This window comes from Sinocyclocheilus grahami, unplaced genomic scaffold (genome assembly GCF_001515645.1).
Source record: "Sinocyclocheilus grahami isolate Dianchi unplaced genomic scaffold, SAMN03320097.WGS_v1.1 scaffold466.1, whole genome shotgun sequence".
NCBI classification, from domain to species: Eukaryota; Metazoa; Chordata; class Actinopteri; order Cypriniformes; family Cyprinidae; genus Sinocyclocheilus; species Sinocyclocheilus grahami.
The window spans coordinates 1,380,123-1,402,409 of record NW_015505645.1 but is presented as its reverse complement, the minus strand read 5'-3'; the positions used below and the strand labels follow the sequence as shown (position 1 = coordinate 1,402,409).

At 38.0% G+C, this 22,287-nt stretch overlaps 1 protein-coding gene across 1 annotated transcript in view; it reads left to right on the top strand.

The window, feature by feature from the left end:
• eys (eyes shut homolog) overlaps positions 1-22,287 on the top strand; it is a 250,507-nt gene that overhangs the window by 9,813 nt on the left and 218,407 nt on the right. Inside the window, exons 3-9 of the mRNA XM_016235318.1 lie at positions 2,593-2,709; positions 7,541-7,743; positions 9,409-9,524; positions 12,225-12,339; positions 13,928-14,087; positions 17,017-17,121; positions 18,822-18,961. Coding sequence (XP_016090804.1) covers positions 2,593-2,709; positions 7,541-7,743; positions 9,409-9,524; positions 12,225-12,339; positions 13,928-14,087; positions 17,017-17,121; positions 18,822-18,961 — 956 coding nt within the window. The remainder of the gene's footprint in view (positions 1-2,592; positions 2,710-7,540; positions 7,744-9,408; positions 9,525-12,224; positions 12,340-13,927; positions 14,088-17,016; positions 17,122-18,821; positions 18,962-22,287) is intronic.

Genomic DNA, 22,287 nt, shown 5'->3' with positions numbered 1-22,287 from the left:
GGGGCCCTGCTTGCCTTTTAATTTTAAAGGGGGGGGGGGGGGGGGGTGTTTAATGGGTGTCCACCCACCTACAGAGAACAGCCTAGTTTCTTTGAAGACACGTATTTATTATTTATCTGTCATAATTGCAAGTGTTCTACATTTAGCACTGTGCAATTATTTCAAAACCAGAGCCCCTATGGACCATTTATCTGAATAAGCATTTTTACAATTTTACCCCCACCCCCATCTCTTTAGTTCCCTAATCATGGTAATTATTCTCATATGTTTTCTGCCACCTGAAAGCATTCTTTAATTGCATGATACTTTATAGTTTTCCTCCTACCATTTAATTTTATTCTCCCTGTCTTGCTTGTCAATAAAATCGGCATCCAAATGTTGTTTAAATGTTGGTCTCTTGGTGAGCACCAAGGAGAGTAGAGAATTCAAAGTGGTGTAGTGTTGTCATACTAGATAATGTGGTTTGTTTTTATGTCTGCTGAATAATTCATTGTACTTCTGTTAGAAGCACTGGAGGCATTCCTTAGAGACCGCTGGGTACCATGCTATCACAACTAGGCCATTGTTATCTAAATCAGATTAAAGCAGAGAACCGAAATTGATCACAGTTGGTAAATATATATATTTCATAACCAAGTCACTCACTCCCATCTTCAGCTCAAAGACATTAATATTTTGAATACATGATGCCTTTCCCTTATACAATTTGTTAAACAGTTTTAATACTGAGAGCAAGTACCCTGCACTTAATACCATTCAAGCAAATACCATATGTGACCCTGGACCACAAAACCAGTCATAAGTATCACGGGTATATTTGTAGAAATAGCCAAAAATACATTGTATGGGTCAAAATTATTGATTTTACTTTTATGCCAAAAATCATTAGAATATTAGGTAAAGATCATGCTCCATGAAGATATTTTGTAAATTTCCTACCATAGATATATCAAAAATGTATTATCATTAGTAAGAAGCATTGATAAGGACTTCATTTGGACAACTTTAAAGGCGATTTTCTCAATATTTAGATTTTTTTTGCACCCTCAGATTCCAGATTTTCAAATAGTTGTATCTCATCCCAATAATGTCCTATCCTAACAAACCATACATCAATGGAAAGCTTATTTAAACAAATTGACCTTTATGACTGGTTTTGTGGTACAGGGTCTCACAATAATTTTAAGTTATTGAATGATTATCAATAAATACCACAACTCAATTATATCAATAAATATGTTTGTATTTATTTGTGTATATATATATATATATATATATATATATATATATATATATATATATATATATATAAAATTTATATATATATATATTTTATATATATATATATATATATATATATATAAAATTATTTTTTAAATGAATAACAAATATGTCTGAAATCACATAAAATTAAAAACCCCATGATATAATAAAATTAGCAACAACGTGCCATCTTACTCCCAAAAAAAATAAATAATAATTTTAAAAAATATCATACGCATAAAATATGCATGGTTTACATAGGATTTTGTGCCATCCATAGTAAAGAGGATGTAAAAATGTAAAAAATGTATACACTGTTATGATTGGCTAGACTTTTCTCATGACATAAAAAAAAAACCTTACTTATGTCCAGAGCCATTGAGAAACGCCTCATCATTCAATAACATTCAATAATCATCTTTTCTCATGATATGATCCCTATATAATGCTTCATCAAAAAATTCTGTCATTATTTACCTTATGCCATTTCAGGATAGTATCCTTTTCCTTCTTCCGTGAAACACAAGGATTTTAGGCAGAATGCTCTTCAGTGAAAGTGGATTATGACTTTAAATGTAGAGGAAAAAAATCATAAAAGTAGTCCAAAGGAATGGTGAACAATTTTCCAAGTCTTCTGAAGTGATGTGAATGTTTGTGGGAGAAACAGAATGTAATGTGTACATTTTCAGCTCTTGCATTTCGGACATTCGCGGTCTCGTTCAATTAAAAAATGGCGCCTTTGGAGGGCTTTTGTACATTGACGTCATTGACGGCAAACAGCATTGGTTCACATGTGTCACATGACCAATTGATTCGGGGGGGGGGGGCTTTAAAAACGCTGGAAGTTGATGGTTGAGGGCGACGAGACATAGCAGTGTTATCAGTGAAAAAAAAAAAAACTCTCCTCCTCACACATTGCTATCATATGAATTTAGGAGGCTTGGGATGTTGTTTACCATTTTATGGACTACATTTACGACCATTCTTTGTGTTTTCTTGAGCTTAGTGTTATCCCCATCCACTTTCTTTGTATAGCAAATGCAATGACTGGATAAAATACTGCATTGGAGCATTTATTCCTTTAATATTTATTGATATTTACAATGCTTGCTTTATAAGATCGAACCATTTTGCACTATTTGAAGTTTAATAAAGTCAATATTTCGGTAGTTATATCACTAAAGGTAAAATTACGTCTTTAACAGGTTTCCAGAAAAATCTTTAACATTGTTATGTAACAGTTTTTTACATCAGGCGTGTTAAGAATCAGATGATATGCTAGACAAATATGCATGAATTCAATGTAATGTCTATATTTTCATGCCATAGGTGTCAACTGCTCTGAAATCACTGGACATCAAAATTGCAGTAAAGGGTGCAAAGAAGGAGCTTGTGTACAAGTCTCATCAACTTCCTACAGATGTCAATGTTTCACAGGATATACAGGCAAGTATGATTGCAAATTTTGCTTAAAATCAAAAACATTCAGTTAGAAGTCTGTTATAGAAAGCCACTGTGAATTATGCACTTTACGTTAGAGTGATATTTCCTCTGAAGGCCAGTAAAGGATGTTTAATTTTTTACTGTTTGGCTTCATTTGACTCATTATGTTTTGATTTGATTAATGATGGGTCATTTTGGGTGCCTTCAAAATAGGCCTGGGCGATAAAATGGTATCGATATTTATCGATGGTACATCCTCTTCGATAACGATATAAAAAATGTTCGATATAGCGCACGATATAGGCACATGCTATGAGTGACGCAGACAGCACACAACAAACACGAACATCAGTGCTGTGCCTGCCTGTGATGAGGAGATTGTGAATATGTGAAAAAATGAATATTAGTCTAATTTAAAATAAACATTTGCATTTGAATGTTATAGTGCGTCAGGGAGCAGCATCAGTGGTACAGGAGCAGTGATAATGATGTGACATTGTTGCATTTGAATGTTTTGTTAAGTCTAGCCCACGAGATGCACCGCTGCTGTGCTATGCATTCAAAATATTAGAGAAATATAGAAGCTTAATGCAGAGAAGATCTTGATTAGGTGAAATTTTTTTTCATTTTTTAGACGGACAAATATGACTGCTGCACTCGCGTCCCACACAAGAGATGTAGCCATGCAAAGTTAAAACAGTTTAAACTTTTAGAAAACACGTCGCAAATTTGTGGAGGTTTATTCCTTTTCACTGCGTCTCATATGTTTTTAAATGCAATCTGCGTGATGGGCGATTCGGCTCTTTGTATTAAGCAATGCATAAATACATGATGCTGTTTTGTTCATAATTGTTTATGTAATTTACGAAATTATATTTGATTTACATGAGTTAATTTAGACGTAATGCACATTTTTTATAGACAGTTATTTCCTTGCATTGACAATTTAAATAGGCTTCATTATTTTGCTCATTGCACCCTCCTGTGGCCTCGGGAGACAAGCCAAAGATTTCCTTAAGACCTATTTAATCTGCATATAAAACTAGATTAGAAATTAGATATTTGTTTAATTTTTATTGTGTGTTTGACTTTTAAAACAAAAACAATGTTTGTTGTTTGTCTCAATAAATTGGGTTAATTTAAAAATACAGTGGTTAAATTAAAAAATATATATATTGCTCTTTGTTTTAAAAAAGGTCATAAATAATGTCAATAATTATCAATACCGAACAATATGAAACATTATATCGTTGATACATTTTTTAGCTATATCACCCTGCCCTACTTCACAATGGCAGCGCAATTATGCAAACTCAAATCTGAGTGAGGCTTTTTCTATCTCTGCCCACAGTAAGCTATCTTTCCTAAGTGAAGAAGCTGATTTAAAAAATGGAACAATTGAAGCCTTTATATAAGAAAGCCTTCGGAAGATTCTGGCCAATTATTTAATAAAGGCTTTGGCTGTGGCTTATTTGAGTGATATGCTCAGGTTGATAAAACTCATGAATGGGGCTTTTCCTGTAGAAAAGAGACAGAAATAAACAATTTATGCTCCTGTGTCCTTCCCAGTCTGTTTATAAGGCACGACCATGACATGCTTTTGGAAAGTAATGAGTCTCATTTGCTTCTGTAAAACCATTGCTGGGCTAATGAGCATCTCACCCACAAATGTGTAACAAAACTTTCACCATCCCTTGGGTGTTCCTGATAATAACATCATGATAAAGTCTCCAGTCTGAGGTCCAGGTGGCCTTTGCTTGTTGATTAATTTACTTTTGTGTAGCGGCAGTTTGTTCAAGCAGATAGCAGCCTTTAATGCCATGCCTACAGCTTTAATGTGGAAGGAAAAATTTCCAGTTTGTCTGACACAGATTTACGGCTATCACAGTTTATGATGAATTTCCACTTGAGATTCACCATTCACAGTAAATCGGCCATGGAACACTTGCCATCTGCATCACGGCCTCTTTTGAGAATACCATCAGCTTCAGTGTTAAATAAAATCTAATATTATTTTTTAAGTGTTTCTAATGCTTTCAGACAGGCATGGTCTTTTTGAATTATCTGACGCAAATACATTTAGTAGTTTGTAAGTTGCAATTTAATTTTTGTAAACCTGATCCACACCACATAACTATGTGGTTTGAAATTCAATTTAAAAAAAATTAAATTGTAAAAATGTCTAATTATAAATGTCATATTGTAAAATATAGTCTAATTGGTCAGGAATGATTTTAACATTATCATAAACATTTTACACACTTTTATCATTCTGTTCACTTTATTTAAACCATTTATTTTTGATTTAGCTCCACTGTATCATGTTTCTTGTTCAAACATGATTGCTTCATGTTAAATTGACTTGAAATGGATATTCTTTGGCATTACACAGTGTTTACATTTTCAAACAACCTGTTTCAATCAAGTAGCTCAAATAAAAAGGACACAAAAAAATAATTTTGCTGCTTTTTCAGTTTAAGGAAAACAAATAAAACAAGTCAATTGTTCATCCAGTATTGAATAGTGAATACATGAATGTGTAAATACAGTTAAGCATCTGATGCTTTTGTTTTATGGTTTAAGAGTTACACTGCTTAAAAGTTCAGCACTGCGGTAAAATGTGACAACTTTATGAGTAACTCCTTGTTCCCTTTCATGGGAACTTCGAACTGCGTCCTCTAGGGGTCGCTATGGGGAACGCCTCGTCGTGACCCGTGTCTGAAGCATACATTGAAAAAAACACCAACTCGTTGGCCGGCGACAGCCATGACGTCACTACCGGTGCGGGTGTGAAGCTCACTGTTGGACATTAATTCTTCCTGAAGTATTCAAAAAATCTTAAAATGCTGGTAGGGTTTTGAGAATTAATTATTTGCATCTGATTTGCCTTAACCGCAGCCATATTTGACTAATATTCAGCTCAATTAGACAGAACTGTTGCACTGTGACGTCAGTACATCAACACAGTCTCTCACTGCATATTCTTGAAGCACCTTGTAAGGAAGTAAAAGCAACTGGTCTCCAGTTCTGCTCTGTTTGGCCCCCTGTGGGGCCAGCAGCTCTCTGACTTTGCCCAAGCTGTCACCCCATTAATCACAGTGAAGTTAACGGTTGGCCCGGTACCGACTGCCCTTACGGACCAGAGCCTACACACATAATAATGAGCCCCACACGTGGGACACTTCAAATGAGATTTTCTTTTGATTCCACTCTCATGTGTACCTTATTCAGACGGCCAGGGGTGTTTGTATCCACATGTTATGGAATTAATAGGATATGCCCTATTGGATACACTATTATTTTTACTGTTCACCTGCCTCATGGTTTTTGTGGAAATTCAAATGCTGTAATTGTCTTGTTTCTGAGTGGTTTAATAGCAGGTTGGCTTTTGATTTGGATGGGTGATATCTCAAAGAAGTGCACAGCAGGGTGTCAAGATCCGTTTCATATGACTACTTTTTTTTAATGATTTTCATCAACCTTATGAAGTCATTAGCCTTTATCAAACATTGAATCATGTACCCATATGATGCATTTACTAATGCAAAGACCTCCTACGAGGAAGGGTAGCCAATCAAAGATAGTTCTTGTGGAAGAATAAAATAATATGTTGAGCTTTGAGTTGTTTAATGTCAAGAGCTTTTCATTTTCAATTTCCCTCTGTGGATCCCAGTGAAACACCGCAGAGAGATGTACACTTAGACTGACGCCCAATGGTGTGTCCTCAAAAGCAATTGGGCACCTCTGGGACTGATGACCTTTGTATCGTTCTGTGAGCTTAACACGCTAGAATATGCTTTAAAAAACTGAAAGACAAAAGGAAAGGAAAACACAGTAACAAGGAAGATAAATGAGTTAGCTCCTACTGAGGAACATGGAAGGGAAAAAAAGAAAAAGCAAACAGAGCACCACTAGGGAATAAAATCAAATCATGTTCACCTTGAACCTACAGTGCTGCATAGACAAGTCTAAATTTAACCTACGAGGAGCGGAAATCAGACTGATGTTCCCATCCACAGTTACCTAGAGGAACCAGCAGCCTAGATGTTCTCGGTCCAAAACCTTCCTGTTTGATCGGGTTGCTCGGTTAAGGCAAGATGGGGACTTAATATGGACCCTTGAACCTCCACATTAGTGAATCATTGAGAAAAGCGGGAGGGCGATGAGCTTTATATTCTCATTTTTCATCAAACCAAGTGAGAGCCATGGGACGCCACGCTGAGACTCTTAATACTAGTGATATGCTGGAGCAATTGTCCACTCTCATTGCAGTCGTAAAGTTTGAACATTTGTTTTCACTAAGCATTCAGAAGCTAATAGTTATTATAAAGATGATTTGGAAGCTAAAGAGCAGCTGTGTTAAATCAGATTAGTAATGTTTTGAATGCAATTTAAACATGATTCTTTCTATAATTGCATTTTTTTTCCCTTTTAATTTTCTTAAAAGCCCTACTAGAAACACATTAAGAAACGGTAAGCAGAAAACATACTGTAATAAAATAAATAATGACATATATTCAGCTAAGCGAGAGATCCCGAGAGGGAATGTGCTATTGAAAATCCCATTACGGCTGTGATTTGATCTTTGGCACAAACCTAGCATAAGTAAAGACAAAAGTAAAAAAGAAACAAAATTTCGGGTATAATTTTTTATTATCTACACTGTGATTTTATCAGCATGATTTTATGCACAAATGCTTGTATACGCACAGTTAGCGAATCAGACCTGGTATCTAAATCAAAAATGCTTTGACAGAAGCATGTGTTTTCATTCATTTTAATTATGATCATTTCATATTCATTTATTCATTCTCAATAAATTCCTTCATTGCAGGTACATTTTGTGAGCGAAAGAGGCTCCTCTGCGATTCAAACCCGTGCTGGAATGACGGTCGCTGTGAGGAGACTGCTAATGGATATGTTTGCACATGCCCAGGGGGTTTCACAGGCCTCAACTGTGAGACCACCACTCAGGCTGACAGCTACTGCAAGTCTAACGGATGTCAACTGGACGAAGCTTGTGCCACAGACAAACTTGTGAGGCCTTTTCCTTTTTTCTATATTTCTCATAATGCTGTTTTTTTTTTTTTGCCTGAGAGAATGTGATTAATTTGAAATGCCACATGCAAATGTCTGTGACACTCCTGAAGCGGATCAGCCTGTGTCACGTTGAAGGTTGCAATAACCATTAATAATTGTTTTGATAGCAGAATGGGCATGGTATATGCAACTTTTTTTATTATTGGACTTGAGCAAGCTGTTACATATTCATTATAGAACAAAAAAATTAATTATGGGACATTTCTGTCATGTTCACTTAGAAATGTTTCCCCAGATTGTTACAGTTACAGTCTGCTGCTCATGAGCCATTACTGTTATGAAGAGATGAATTTAGAAGAAAGTGGCCCAGTGGCAGACTAATTGTCTTAAGTGACCTTCATTAACTCGGTAGTGAAATTCAGCACATAGGGCTGTCCGTAGCAGATTCTCATGAGATGCTTTAGTCATTTGAGAGTATGGACAGTAAAGATAGACTTTAATCTCTCTAACACACATACACACACTCAGACACATTAAATTGATTTGTTTGACATTGATTTGGTTTGTCTGAGACATCCTCCTAAGAGAGATCATCTGTATGAAAATGAAATAATCCTTCACGCCGCTCTAGAACTGCATTGATGCTTATATCAGTGGGAGTCTCTATCTTACTTTCATCTGGGATTGTTCTCTGCTTCTATTACTCCTCTTTGAACGACTGAGTCAGAAATATTATTAATGTCAGGATCGGTTAGTGCAAGTTGGAGCGCAGAACTGGCTAATGACTTGTCTATTGTTCTGCTTTTTCAGCTCTGGATGTCTCAGTGCTGGTTATTTCCCTGTTTTAACATGATCAGCTCAAAAAAATGTTGTTTGTCCTGTAGGAAGATGTCCAAGTTTAACGACAGAGTGTTTGTGCTGTTGCCAGAGCCGGTGTCCAATCTGGTCCTGTTTTGCGCATTTTCTCTGAAATAAAGGTCTCAAATTAGGAAGCAGTAGTGTCAGTGGTTGCGGTACAGGATAATGTCAAGTTTTTGAAACAACTCAAAACATAAAATAAAACTAAATCACTCCTGTTTTAATCAAGTCTGTTTACTTCAAACAGAAACAAACTTTTCTTGTCTCACTGTACTGCTACTGCAGTAGGTTTATTGAATTTATCTATATTAAAGGGGTCATATGATGCGATTTCAAGTTTTCCTTTCTCTTTGGAGTGTTACAAGCTGATTAAATGGTTTCATTTACAAATAGAACATCTGAATTTTTTTATTCACTTTTATTTTATGGCTGACCATTACATCAAGGCCAACTTGTGAAGGTATGAAACTAAAAAATTACTTGGAATGTTTAAATTTGTTCTCAAAACTAGGAGTAAGACTCCTATATAAATAAATAAAAACTTTGATGCATTATGTTTATTTACGGCTGAATTAAATAGTCAGTTACTCTGTTTAGCTTTCAAATTAGTGGAAATGGGAGTTTGCAGATCCCTTGGGACAAGCTCCAGCTCTGGCCAAACCCCAGTACTATTTTGGTGGAAAAATGTTAAATGATGCAGATATAATGGTGTTCAATCTCACCAGTATGTGATTAGATTTCAGCATGTTTCTCCACTTGACACACAACTAACCGTCCTTGGGGTGGTATTTTTCTTCTATGCAGAATTCCACATGTGTCTGCGTAGGCCCGGAGTGCTCGGAGCAGGCAGAGGTGTGTGGCACTTTGCCCTGTCTCAACGGTGGCATCTGTGTAGTTCAGAATGGCCAGTATCATTGCAGGTAAGAAGCTCAGGTCAGCAGGGTTGGCATTACTGATCAAGGCATTTTTATTTTAATTTCTATCATTATTATCATTTAATTTTATTGTTAATGAATCTTTAGTGCATGTTAGTTCAGTGTCAGAGTTGTGGTGGTCTGTTTTCATGCCCATGTTGTGCTCTTATTTTGAAGTTTGATAGCTTGCTCTTATCTGTGTTTATGGTTTGTTCCCTTCATTGATCCGAAGTGTATGTTGTTTAGTCTTGTTAACCTATTTGTCTTGTGTGTGTTTGACTTTATGCGATTCTGCACAGACCAATCTACATACGACTTGTACCAGTGCATGTTGATAAAAAATGTTGTCTGATGTCAGACAGTGCCATTTCCACATTACAGTGCTTCACTAGAGCGGCTGTGCAAGCTCTGATGATGGCACGGCTATTTCACGATTGGCCAGGTTCAGTGATGACAACGATAGAGTGCGTTTCATGTTTATTCTGACACCTGCAGCTTCCCAAATGCTCACAAATCAGTGTTTTTATAACAGTAGAATATTTTTATCTTGTACTCTTAATGCTGTATTTTTTACAGTATTTTGTGTTTATCAAAATAAAATGTATAAAAATATAGACCCCACTTTAGTGGTATTCAAATACCAATTTGCTGAACTATATCATTTTATATACAGGTGCTGTTTCTGGTTGCTTCTAACGACTAAAATACCTGGGGTGTATTCCAGAAAGCACGGTTAACTTACCATCAGCTAAACCCTGAACTTTCAGTTGATTAACCCCAAACCTTGCTTACTCGAGGTATGTGGTTCCAAAAACGCGTCCGGTTGTAAGTTCATTCAACTCAGAGTATGTTCCTGGTTAAGACTCAAGACATTCTCAACAGAGCCAGGAATCGACGAGTCACTATGGAAACGGACACTAAGAAAAAGCGTGCCATGCTGTTTCTTTTTCTTCTTTTGTTCAATGGTCGTTTACATGCTCAGTTTAATCTTTAATCCTTGAGAATATGAATTATATTGTTTGTTTGATGCTAATTATATAAGTCATATCAGATATGTATTTTGATTTAGAATCTAGACATTATAGAAAATGCCGATCCAAGTGTGAGATGATAATATAAAATGTAATAAATAAATATATATAATATAATAAATTAAACATTACCTTGTCATAGTGTTTTATAATATATACAGATAACTATTACATATGCCAATAAAATAAATATAATAATCATATTAGAATAATATATTACCTTATTTATTTATTACTTATATTAGTGCTTCATCATTAACATATCATACAACATATCGACTCCGGAGCAGGTTATCTTCAGAGAGCAAGTTACTATAGTTACTTACACACCCTGAAAGTAACCTCCGATTTTGGAACCGAAAACTTTTTTATCCGCTCTCTTATCCTCAAACATACCCGGGTATGTCACATAACCTGCTTTTTGGAATACCCCCCTGGTCTTGTCCTCTGTAAACTTGTTTGATTGGTTGGTTGGTTAGTTAGTCCCTGTTCATGGTTTATATTTTACAAATTTAAGCTCCACTTTAAGCTCCTTGCCCTATGTACTCTGGGACACACTTTCTTGTTGGTCATGTAATGTTGGTTTCTTTACAGAAGTAAATAGGCAGTGAACAGGATTTCACATTGATTTTTACATTGTTTTGTGTGACCTCACATGTCTAGAGGCCTGCAAACTAGAAAACTAACCAGTCAGCATTCATTCTGAATTCTCCTTCTGAATCATTTTGTGCCTTTGGGTTTGATGACACGTCTTTGAAGGCAGAGTTTTGGAAGAATCGTTTACAGTATAGCACCTTTTCATAGTTTGTTAATCAAAGGTATTCATTTAACACGAATTTGATCAATTGCTTTGTGATGAAATTTTGAACCACTGAATATCATGTATGCTGTGACTGTGTATTTTTCCTTGGTATATGATTTTACTGGCCAGAAATAGGAATACAGTCTATAGACAGTGAAATGTTCATTAAATTTCCATTGGTAAGGTTTAATATTCAGCCTGTGACAGCTTTTGAATTACTTCCTGCTGATAATGAGGGAATCCGCTACAGTTGCGGCTGCTTTATGAGTTCTTCCATTCCTTTGGGGGTTCATAGCTATGTCTTCTTTTGCTCCTGCTCATCTTTCTAATTTTTATTAGCAAAGATCACTTGAATCAATACATTTGATGGCCCCTCTGACTAAATGACAAACGAAAGATAAGATAGGGATTGAAAGAGGAGAAATGAATTAAAAATTGAGCATGACTAGAGGATGATAGAGTGTGTAAAGAGAAGGAGAGATAAAAGCAAAAGCAGCTGGTCACCTGGGAGTCTGTGTTAATAATTGAGTGATTTTGCCTTTGTGTGACAGAATAAGATCACTGAAGTCTTATCACAGCAGAAGGAAGGTCATGATCTGACTAAGGCCAAAGAAACAAAAGGATATTCTCTATTTATGAAGCATGTGTGCCAGAGGTTGAACATTTAACAGGCATCCTTGTCATGTGCTTGCTTAAAGGATCTTTTAATACTCCACAAGGTGCATAATGGTCATTATGAGACACCTGTAACATCTAAAAACAGCATGAAAGTGCCTGCATTCATCCCATCATCACTGATTGTTACTCTGGGTCATTTTTGTTCTTAGAAGTCTATTTTCATATGTGGCTAAAGTTAATGTCATATTCTTGTAGATGCCGACAAGGTTTTTCCGGAAAGAACTGTGAAGAAATAATTGACTTCTGCAAGCTGCTCAATATTAACTGCCTGAATGAGGGATTGTGTCTCAGCCTAGTTGGAGGATATAATGTAAGTAACCTAATTTTTGGAATGGTTAATTTGTACAATAAAATACATAAAAAAATTATTTCAGATAGCATACATTTCTTATATTGCTCCATTATAGAGAAGCTAAATCAGAAACCTTAGAAGATTAGAAGAGGTAATGGAAATGTTAAAAGTTGGGGGAGAAATGCTTTCTATATATACAGTATATTACATATACATATACAATATTTGCATTGTCATTTTGGGTAGGAAATCAAAGGAACACAATCTGACTATACTTTAGTATAGTTCCTTTGATTTCCTACCCAAAATGACAATGAATGCAAATAAACATCCCAACAAAAATCTCTCCCCATTTCAGTGGCTAATGCACGTCTATTAATTTATAACAGTTCTCAGTCTTTCAGTCACATTATGGCATCCTTCATTTATGCTTGTGTCTCAAGGTTTCAGCCATCCTCTTCTATTTCAATATCATCTTTCTGTCACTCCCATCAACAGATCTGCTCTTTGAGTGATGTGTCTCAGTTATACACTGTCTATTGATGCAGTCGCATCTGTTTTTGTTATGAAGTGCTCTAGAATATGTGCTTCACATAAATTGATTTACTTGAAGTGCAATTTGTTAAACTATAAAAATTGGAAGTTCATACATGGGGATCTGACACAGTCATGCAAAGTGTTTGCATGTATGAACATACATGCTGTTTTTATCATGGAAAAATACTTTTGAAGCAGTGAATGACCTATGATTGATCCTTCATTAATCAGAATAAATGTTTATTTTACAGGTATAAAAAGCATAAAATGAGGCCTGAAAAAATATCTACATTCTCAAAAATGAAGGAAAAAAATTGTTTTTGAGTATGTCAGCATTAACTTTGAAAGATTAAGTAAAAGTTTTCTATTTTATGTTACAGTGAGCTGATAACATTCTGGGAAGCTCAAAATGTGTTCTTGAAGACATTATGGCTGATGTATATGACTTTACTTAAAATAACCTGGGAAAAACTGCACAGATACTGTTGTGCATTGGAATTTTAAAGCACTCTTTCTCTGCAGAAATTTCTGTGATGTATGTAAACATTGGTTATTATAAGAGCAGATTTGGTTAGTGTGCTGTTTGGAGACATCTGGTTGTTTAATTACTAATCACTGTCATCCTTAATTAAAACTTTGACATAGTCCAGGAAACAGGCCACATTTCTTCATTAGTAAATTGGTGAAGAATCTGTAGGTCATCAGCAACATTTTTCTTCTTAAATGTCCTTTTCCCCCTCCTTATACTTCTTAAACTCTAATTTGCTATATAATTGCCTTCTGAGTAATGATTCTTAGAATTGCCAAGGGCTTAATTAGCTAGGAATTCTGATTTCAGGATATTTAGTACAAATTAATTTGTAGACAGCAACATAGGGGATTGGAAAATTGAATTACCTTTTCATCAAAGCTTGAATGCAAGTATAACCAAACTATAAGAATAATAGCAGCAATTCTATATGCTCTTTATTTAATACATTATTGTACTGTATATGCATTTAGTGTTTTGCTGATAGATTGAATATCTAATAATTCAGGTTAATTACTAAAACATATTTTCCCCCCACAGTGTCTCTGTGCACCAGGATGGACGGGGGAGTTTTGTCAGTACTTGGATAACGCATGCTTAGCCTATCCAAACAGATGCTTGAACGGAGCTACTTGCATCAGTATGAGTCAGCCAACTGCACCCCCGCACTATATGTGCACCTGTCTCCCTGGATACACAGGTTAAAAGAAAACTATATCAACAAACTCCAGAATATGTTATCCTGATTAATGTTTGAGTTTGCACAGAGTTTGGCAGCAGAAGCTTTTTAAAGCCACACTCAGATGTTTTTTTTTCTACAGTAGGGTTGGAGAAGAGAATTATTGTCACGTTTTCATGCAGTGTCGGAGATTGCATAGAACAAAAATTGTTTTCTTATATATCAGCTATATCCGTAGAATTCTGAATATTGAATATAAAATATATCTGTCATCCACCATATGTGTTATTCTGGTGACATTTTTGAGAAAGTTACATGCCACTCAGACTTGAGGACTTGAGGACTGAATTTAAAGTCCATTTGAATCCCAATAAAAAGATTGGATTTGAAATAAGGTAGCAACCTGGATACAAAATTTGATTTTGAGTGAAAAGAAACTTCTAAAAAATATTATTATTTTTTTTATATATATTTAGGTTAATTTCACAGAATCCTCTACTTTACCCAAACCTCTTCAAAATGGAGCCAAGCACTGATGTATAACATGTGCATTTATAAGTTCATATCAATATTTATTTTTTTGTAAACAATGTGAACATTTAGTGGTATTGGTTGACAAAATTCAAATCTATTTAGATGCATGTTGTTTTTTCTGACAATATTGAACATTGCAATCTGTAGAGAGGAAAACGTTCTGCCTATCAGAAAAAAATAGGCATATTTAGTCCAAATTAATAGTGTAATTATGTTTTGTTACAAAATTTCTACACAGTTCAGTAAATTACTCTTCTTGTCATTCAATATTCTGTGGGGCATGGCCAGTTCTATTCAAATTCCAACTCATGAATTTGAATAGGAGCCAGTTCTGAATTTTGCCCTAGCCTGAATAACACAGTTTCATGCCTAACATCTATATCATCTGCTGTAATGTGATTCAGAGTGTGTGTTCCACCGAGACAAGTCCCACTGCCCTGAGGCATCTCTTTACTGTAACTCATCTTTGCACATTGCCCTCCTAACTGGATTATTCTATAATTTGTTTCATCATGCCTGCTAAATGAAGGGCAAATAGAGGTTAGAGAACACTTAATCTGTAAATCTAACTGGGAAAGCAAGATCTTTCATTAACTTGGCCACCAGCGCATGAGCACAGAATGAACTATTTGCCTAAACAACCCAGAAACAAATAAACAAACAAGACAAATGATTTACTGGATTTCATCAGCCATGACGTGTTGATCTCAGTGGCATGCATTGCGTGCGGTTCAATGCTCTTGCATAGGAAAATGTGACGTAGTGTTTTATAGCCACTTTACATGAATTATAGATAATCTACATTTCATGACACCTATAAACCGTAACATGTTATGAAGCCGTATTATTTGAAAAATGCCTTGCCTGAGAGATTTCTTTTAGTACTACACAGTAGATCTCATATTTTCAACGGGATAATCGCCAGTGCTTCTGTGTCCTTGTTATCACCTCTCAGTTTCCTTGATGGCTCTATTTCCCATCTAAGCAGATGAAGAAATCTATCTTTCCACATACCAAGTGTCAGCAACAAGAGGCACCTGACCATTTCTGCCTCTCTGTGAGCTGTATAATGCATTAGAATACTATTAGGAGAAAACATGTCACAGCTCAAACCTCAATGTTTTATTTAGATATCTCGATGATGCTAACGATATCCCCATCGATTAATGACCCCAGAGACTTAAAAATGACCGTCCCTGTCCCATTTCTCACCACGGTATTGCCAGAAGGCCATTGTTAAATGTCAAGTGCTTTCATTATGATCTTCCTCGAAAAAGTCAGACGACATGTTGAGGGAAGATAATGTGACTTCTCCCACAGCAGAGAAAAGCGTTAAAAGCATTGGTGAAGCAGATTTTGCACTGGATAAGACTTTCTAATATTTTTTTTTTCTACAGCTTGCCTTGCTTTTTCCATGCAAAGATTTGACTGATTTGATTCCATGTTACGTTACTTATGTAACTGTGCGTGGATGAACAACATTAATAGAGATCTGCCAGTGAGTTGGGAAAATGACCTTCAGAACAGTTCTTGGGTTGCTGCTGGATACTAACTGCTCTAAATATGAACTGCCATAACACCCACAAAAATCTGAGATTCAGTGCCATACGCCCTATTTATGAAGTTGCCTGGGGTCAACCTAAAGATGCAGCTTAATTCGTAATGTGCTGCAATTTGTAATCTTCAAGAAAAATAAATAAATCATACACAAATTATATAAGCATATTATTTTTTTCCTGTGAAACAAACAGGACAATTTGGAATGTAAAAATGTGCTTTATTGATTGGCATAATTTTATTTTTATTTCAGTTTTAGTAATCTTAATTACATTCATTTTCACATTCATCTTATTTTCATATTTATTTTTAATAACAATTTAGCTTTATTTCAGTTTTTAAAAAAAAATGTAATAGTTGTAATTTTGTAATTGTAAAAATAACTACACAGAAATTCATGCAGGTTCAAAATGCATGACATGAGGGTGAGTTGATACAATTTTAAATTTTTTTAGGGTGAACTATTTCTTTAGTCTGACATCCTTTATCTGTGCCTCCTCACTTCTTTTTCATTGCTTTTATTCCACACAAAAGTTGAGTCACACTTATATACTGTCCCTCTCTGGCATCTCTCAAAGTTCCATATGTTGCATCATTTTGCATACTGTCTGTCTGCATTAACTGTCTGAACTGTGACTCAGTAAATGGCAGTTTGAACTGTTGCTAAATACTTTCAGAATGTAAAACACGATTTGGCCTCTCTTCTCTCTGACGTGCACCAAACAGTGAGCCATGGGGGGGGGAAAGTTTCCAAATTTGCTTCTAAATCCCAAATGTCAAAAGTGAAGTCAATATCTTCAGGGGAGACGGAGCGTAAAAGCTTAACTAACACTCCATTCACACCCCTGTCTTCCTGCAGGACGCTACTGTGAGGCTGAAGTAAATGAGTGCGATTCCAGTCCCTGTCAGCACCAGGGAACATGCACTGACTTTGTTGGATACTACAAATGTGCCTGTCCTTCAGGTATGAGTTTCTCTTACTCCTGAGTTTCTCTTACTGTGCCCCAAATCCCCACCTTGCCAGCACCAGTGGTTCTGACTGACAGCTGAGCAAATCACTCCCATTCTCACACTGCCAGAGCTCATTAGTACTGCAGAATTGTGTCAATATTGTGTTATGAAATGCTCTTCCCTTTTGAGGCCACTGCATTGATATGGTTCCCTCACGTAATTGTTGGTTCTGCTCACTCTTTCTGAGGCATGATTTGCATTCACTGATGCAACCTGATGGCTCACCCTAGAGATTGGCACTGGCGGGGTTACAAGCATGCTTTTCTGCCAGCTGCTCCCTTCCGCTCGATGAGTAGACGACCCAGAGTCCCAAACGCCCCCTCCCTAAACCTGCCCATGCGTGCTCGCCGCTCAGAGAATGAGATGCAAAAGAGAGAATCATCTGAATAACTCCTCATAAAAAGATTGAAGATGTTTTCTTTTTAAAAAGTAAAAAAGCTTGACTAGGCTATTGTGAAATAGTGGACATAATTTAGCAAAGATTATTGACTCAAAGTATGTAAAATTTATTTGAAGTTAGAGTCAAATATAAAATATTTGTCATCAAATTATTTCTCACATGAAACTGTAAGACTTTTTTCTGTGGGTATTTTGAAGAGGGTTGGAAAGCAAACAGTTTGAGGCATTTCTCAAAAATCTTTTATGTTCCACAGAAGAAAAAAAGTAATTCAGGTTTGTAACAGAGGGAGAGAAAATGACAGAATTATCATTTTTTGGGTTTAATGGCATTATAAATCAAAATTTTCCCTTTGAATTGGAACATGAGGCATTCCAGTTTGTTTGTTTTTTATTATTTAATTGAATTATTACTTAGATTGGTGTTGTTGTAAACAATGACTGCAAAATTATAAAATATTTCAATAATAAACCTGCTGGATGAAACACAACAGAGTGGAACAGAACGTAGGGGTCTCAATGTTTTTCAAAGTTGAGTTGTTTTTAACTGAATGTGTAAATAGACCAAGAAATAAAGTCTTAGTTTTTTTAAAGCTATGGAGTTATAAATGTAGTAATTTTAAAACCTTTTCTGAAAGCCTGTTAAAAGTATTAAAACCAAAAAATAAAGTAAAAAAGACATAAATTCACTAGTTGACCTCTCTAATCGACTGTAGTCGACCATCCTTCCTGACCCATCCTTAATTTTCATAAATGTGATCTTCCTGCTTAAACCTCTATGTGAATGCATTTTTAAATGATTGGTATTCATTATGTAAACCAAATGCAAGCAAGCCAAAAAAATTATCTCTCTCCAAAAGCCCTTGAACGAACTAGCCTGGCCTCTTTCTGACCTTTACAATTTTGTTCTTTTCACTTGGGCTGACTGGCTTTTGTGCTTTGAATAGGCTTTCAAAAATTGATTGCCATTTTCTTTTACTTTCTTTTTTTCCTAGAAACAAAGAGGGAAAAAAATTAAGAAATTTGCAGCTTGCTTCATGTTCATTGATTGACCTTATTGATTGAGGCACAATGACATGAGGAATATATGCGGTGCGTTCTCAAAGGCATTAACAAGAGCGAAGGCGTTTTAATCTTGTTTAATCTTTTAAATGTTGCTTTTGCACAAGGTACTTTTAGTTCCCAATCAAGGAAGCAGGGATGGTGAAGTCCAAGTGTTTCTTCAGATTGGTTTGTGTTTCTCACCTCCCTTTCCAGGATACACTGGGGTTGACTGTGAGGTTGACATAAACGCCTGTGCGCTTCCAAATGTCACCTGTCCCCCTGGAACGTTCTGTGTGGATTTGCCAGGTGACCAGCCCCATATATGTCACACTCAATGCCCTCGCTATCTACAGGTAGGTCAGAAGGGTTCAGCCCCCACTAGCCCCCTATACAATACACTAGTTACAATAACACTAATGTTTAGAACAGGAGGGTTTTCTTCAAGGAAGCAGTGTCTCCTCAATATACTGGATGAGAAAATAATTTGTAGTACAAAAATAAAACAATGCCACTATTACAAAATATAACATTAAAAAGTGTATAAATCCCTCATATTTCTAAAGAAACACTGTACAACAGCAACACCAGCAGGTAAAGTTACAGCGGGAGTCCGCGTCTCTCTCGCCTCCCCTGAGCCCATTGAGTTTTAACAGACTCCCTAAAGTGTGCAGTGAGTTTGGTGGGGGGTAATTGAGAAGGAATGGGGAAAGTCATGTTAGAGGAGGCAATGCCTCCATCGCAATATGATTGGATATGACTAGTTATGATTGGCTGCGATTGATTCATGCGATTGATTCATGCGATAAATCATGCGAACTCATGCGATTCATGCGAACACGCCCTCTTGTGCTTGGGCGTGTTCATGAATCAGTCTGAATGAACAACATAATGACGCTAATAGGAAGACTAATATAACAAAGTAAGTAAACAACTCACACACTTAGATATAACCACTTTGTTACATCAAAATAAGACTAAAAATGGCATGAAAACAATGCTCTGTGGGAATTTTTAGTGAGTAATTATCTTGGTGAAATGTAAAGTAAATCTCCATGTCTGTGACCAATATTTACCGAGCTTTGATGACTGATGATCAGAGAAAAAAAAAAAACACTAACTTGATGGGATTCATACTTGGCTTTAATAAATAGAATATTGATTACATTGTTAATGTAAAAATCTAAAATATAATTTTTTTCTTTTTCTTTCTGATAGTGTAAGAACTGTTTAATTAACCAAGAAAATGCGACTGGGACATGAATTTACATTTGATTAAAAAAAACTTAGACAAAAACGTAGTTCCCCTTCAGGAACTCGAGCTGCGTCGAGTCGCTTTGGGAACGCCCTTGCGTGACCGCGTTCTGAAGCACGTGTCAAACCCGTCCAATGGAGCAGCGAGACGTCACGAGCAGGGTGACGTCAGCACCAGAAAGCATAAAGGCACATCTGGCCGGGCGCAAACCAGCTTCTGCTCTTCAGTAGCGCTCTGTGTATGTGTCTGTCTATTTACTGTTGTCTGTCCGCACAAGCACTCATATATATAAAACAATGAGAAAGTCTATGGCGAGCGAACGGCATTACAAACGCTGTGTTTCTCCCTGCCCACGATATCTGGCGGCAGGGGATACACACGATGTGTGTGTCGTTTGTTTAGGAGCAGAGCATGCACGGTCAGCTTTCGAGCAGCTGATTGTCATCACTGCGAGCTCTCGCTGCGCACGCTCCGCTCTCGCCTGGCTGCGTTTGATGACAGCGGCCAGGCTCGCGATCCCGCTGGCAGCGGTCCCACTGTTGCCGAGGCACAGCGCAGACTGTTGTCGTGGGGATCCGAGACGGGCTCGTCCTTTTCTCGGTCCTCACCCACTAGATCCGCGGATCTCTCTCTCACGATTCGGAAGCCTGCGCTGCGGTTTCTCTCCTCCTCCCCCCCAGAGAGAGAGCCAGACGCTTCATCTGTCTTCCTCCGAGGAGGTGGATGTGACGAGTGTCGAGACAGAGGAGACTGTGGACTCGCCACCACAGTCCCTCGCGTATGACGTGTGATTTGTGATTATGGGGGGTGATTCGCGCCAAAAATAAAATATCGTTTGGCAAGCCTAGAAACAGGACGCTCGTCCTAAAAATAATTAGACGAGCATGTTCTGAATCCAGATCACAGCCTTCACGACGGGGGCCTTCTGTTTTTCCCGATCTCCATGCTGAGTGCCAAAGATCGTGGGAGAAACCGTACTCATCCCGTATTACAGCCCCACAGTCTCGAATTATTCAAAGAACATCGTGGGGCTGAATGATAAGGTATATGGGGCGATGCCAGTGGTGGAGCAGACGCTTGCGAGCTATCTCTCCCCATCCTCAGCATCGTCCCTGAAGGCCCCGAAGCTTCCCACCAGGCCCGTTAGGCTTACATCGAGTCTGGTTGGGAAAGCTTATACGGCGGTAGGTCAGGCTGGCGCATGTTTGCACACCAGGGTGGTGTTACAAGCATACCAGGCTGACCTGCTCAGGGGTGGGGCTGCTGAGCGAGCAGCAGCCCAAGTCATAAAGCTCCTTATATCGCCAGTCTCAAAAACAGAGCGTTGCAACCCGCACCCCTCCACAGAAAGATCGGGGGTCGGGCGATGCTCTCAGTTGGGGTCTTATAGACCGAAAACGGATCTGCGGACCGTTATTTGTCTAAGAGGACCTCGGCGAAATGGTCCTACCATTGTCAGGTCCCTGAGGGCAGCCCACCTAGCGAGGAAAGGATAACACCTCAGTATACGGTGCCCAATCCTCCTCAGTGCCCTCACGGAGGCTTATTGATACCCCTGCCACCCTCGGTGCTTCAGGGCTCAGTGAGCTCCGACGAGCGAAAATCCCAGCTGCCGCCTGGCAACGGTACGGCACGGGAGAGCTCGCCCCCTCAAGTGAGGGTGCTACAGCAGTCAGGTCGGTTGTTCCTTCAGTGCCCTCATGGAGGTTCATTTATACCCCTGCCACCTCGGCACTTCAGGGCTCAGTGAGCTCCGACAAGCGAATTCCCAGCTGCCGCCCAGCAACGGTACGGCACGGGAGAGCTCGCCCCCTCAACTGAGGGTGCTACAGCAGTCGGGTCGGTTGTTCCCTCAGTGCCCTCATGGAGGTTCACTGATACCCCTGCCACCTCGGTGCTTCAGGGCTCAGTGAGCTCCAATGAGCGAAATTCCCAGCTGCCGCCCGGCAACGGTACGGCACGGGAGAGCTCGCCCCCTCAAGTGAGGGTGCTACAGCAGTCAGGTCGGTCGTTCCCTGCCGGTCATCCGCTTCAGGGCACCGAACTGGCTCCTCTAATAATACCAGACGCCAGCCTCGAGAGGCTGGTTCCCTTAGTAGATTTTCTGGTAGCGTGGAAACTTCTACCAAATATCTCAAAATGGGTCCTGCAGATTGTAGAGAAAGGTGACAGAATCCAGTTCGGTTCTTGTCCGCCTCGTTTCAACGGGGTCACCCCCACACTAGTGGGCCCCCGAGCAGGCTCTGGTAATGGAACAAGAAGTAGATACTCTCTTGAGGAAGGGGGCCATAGAACGTGTTCCTCCTCTCGAGAGAGCGTCCGGGTCCTACAGCCGTTACTTCATCGTTCCGAAGAAGGATGGAGGGGTTGCGTCGGATCTTAGATCTCCGTCTTCTGAACCGCGCTATCAAACGGCTTCAGTTCAAG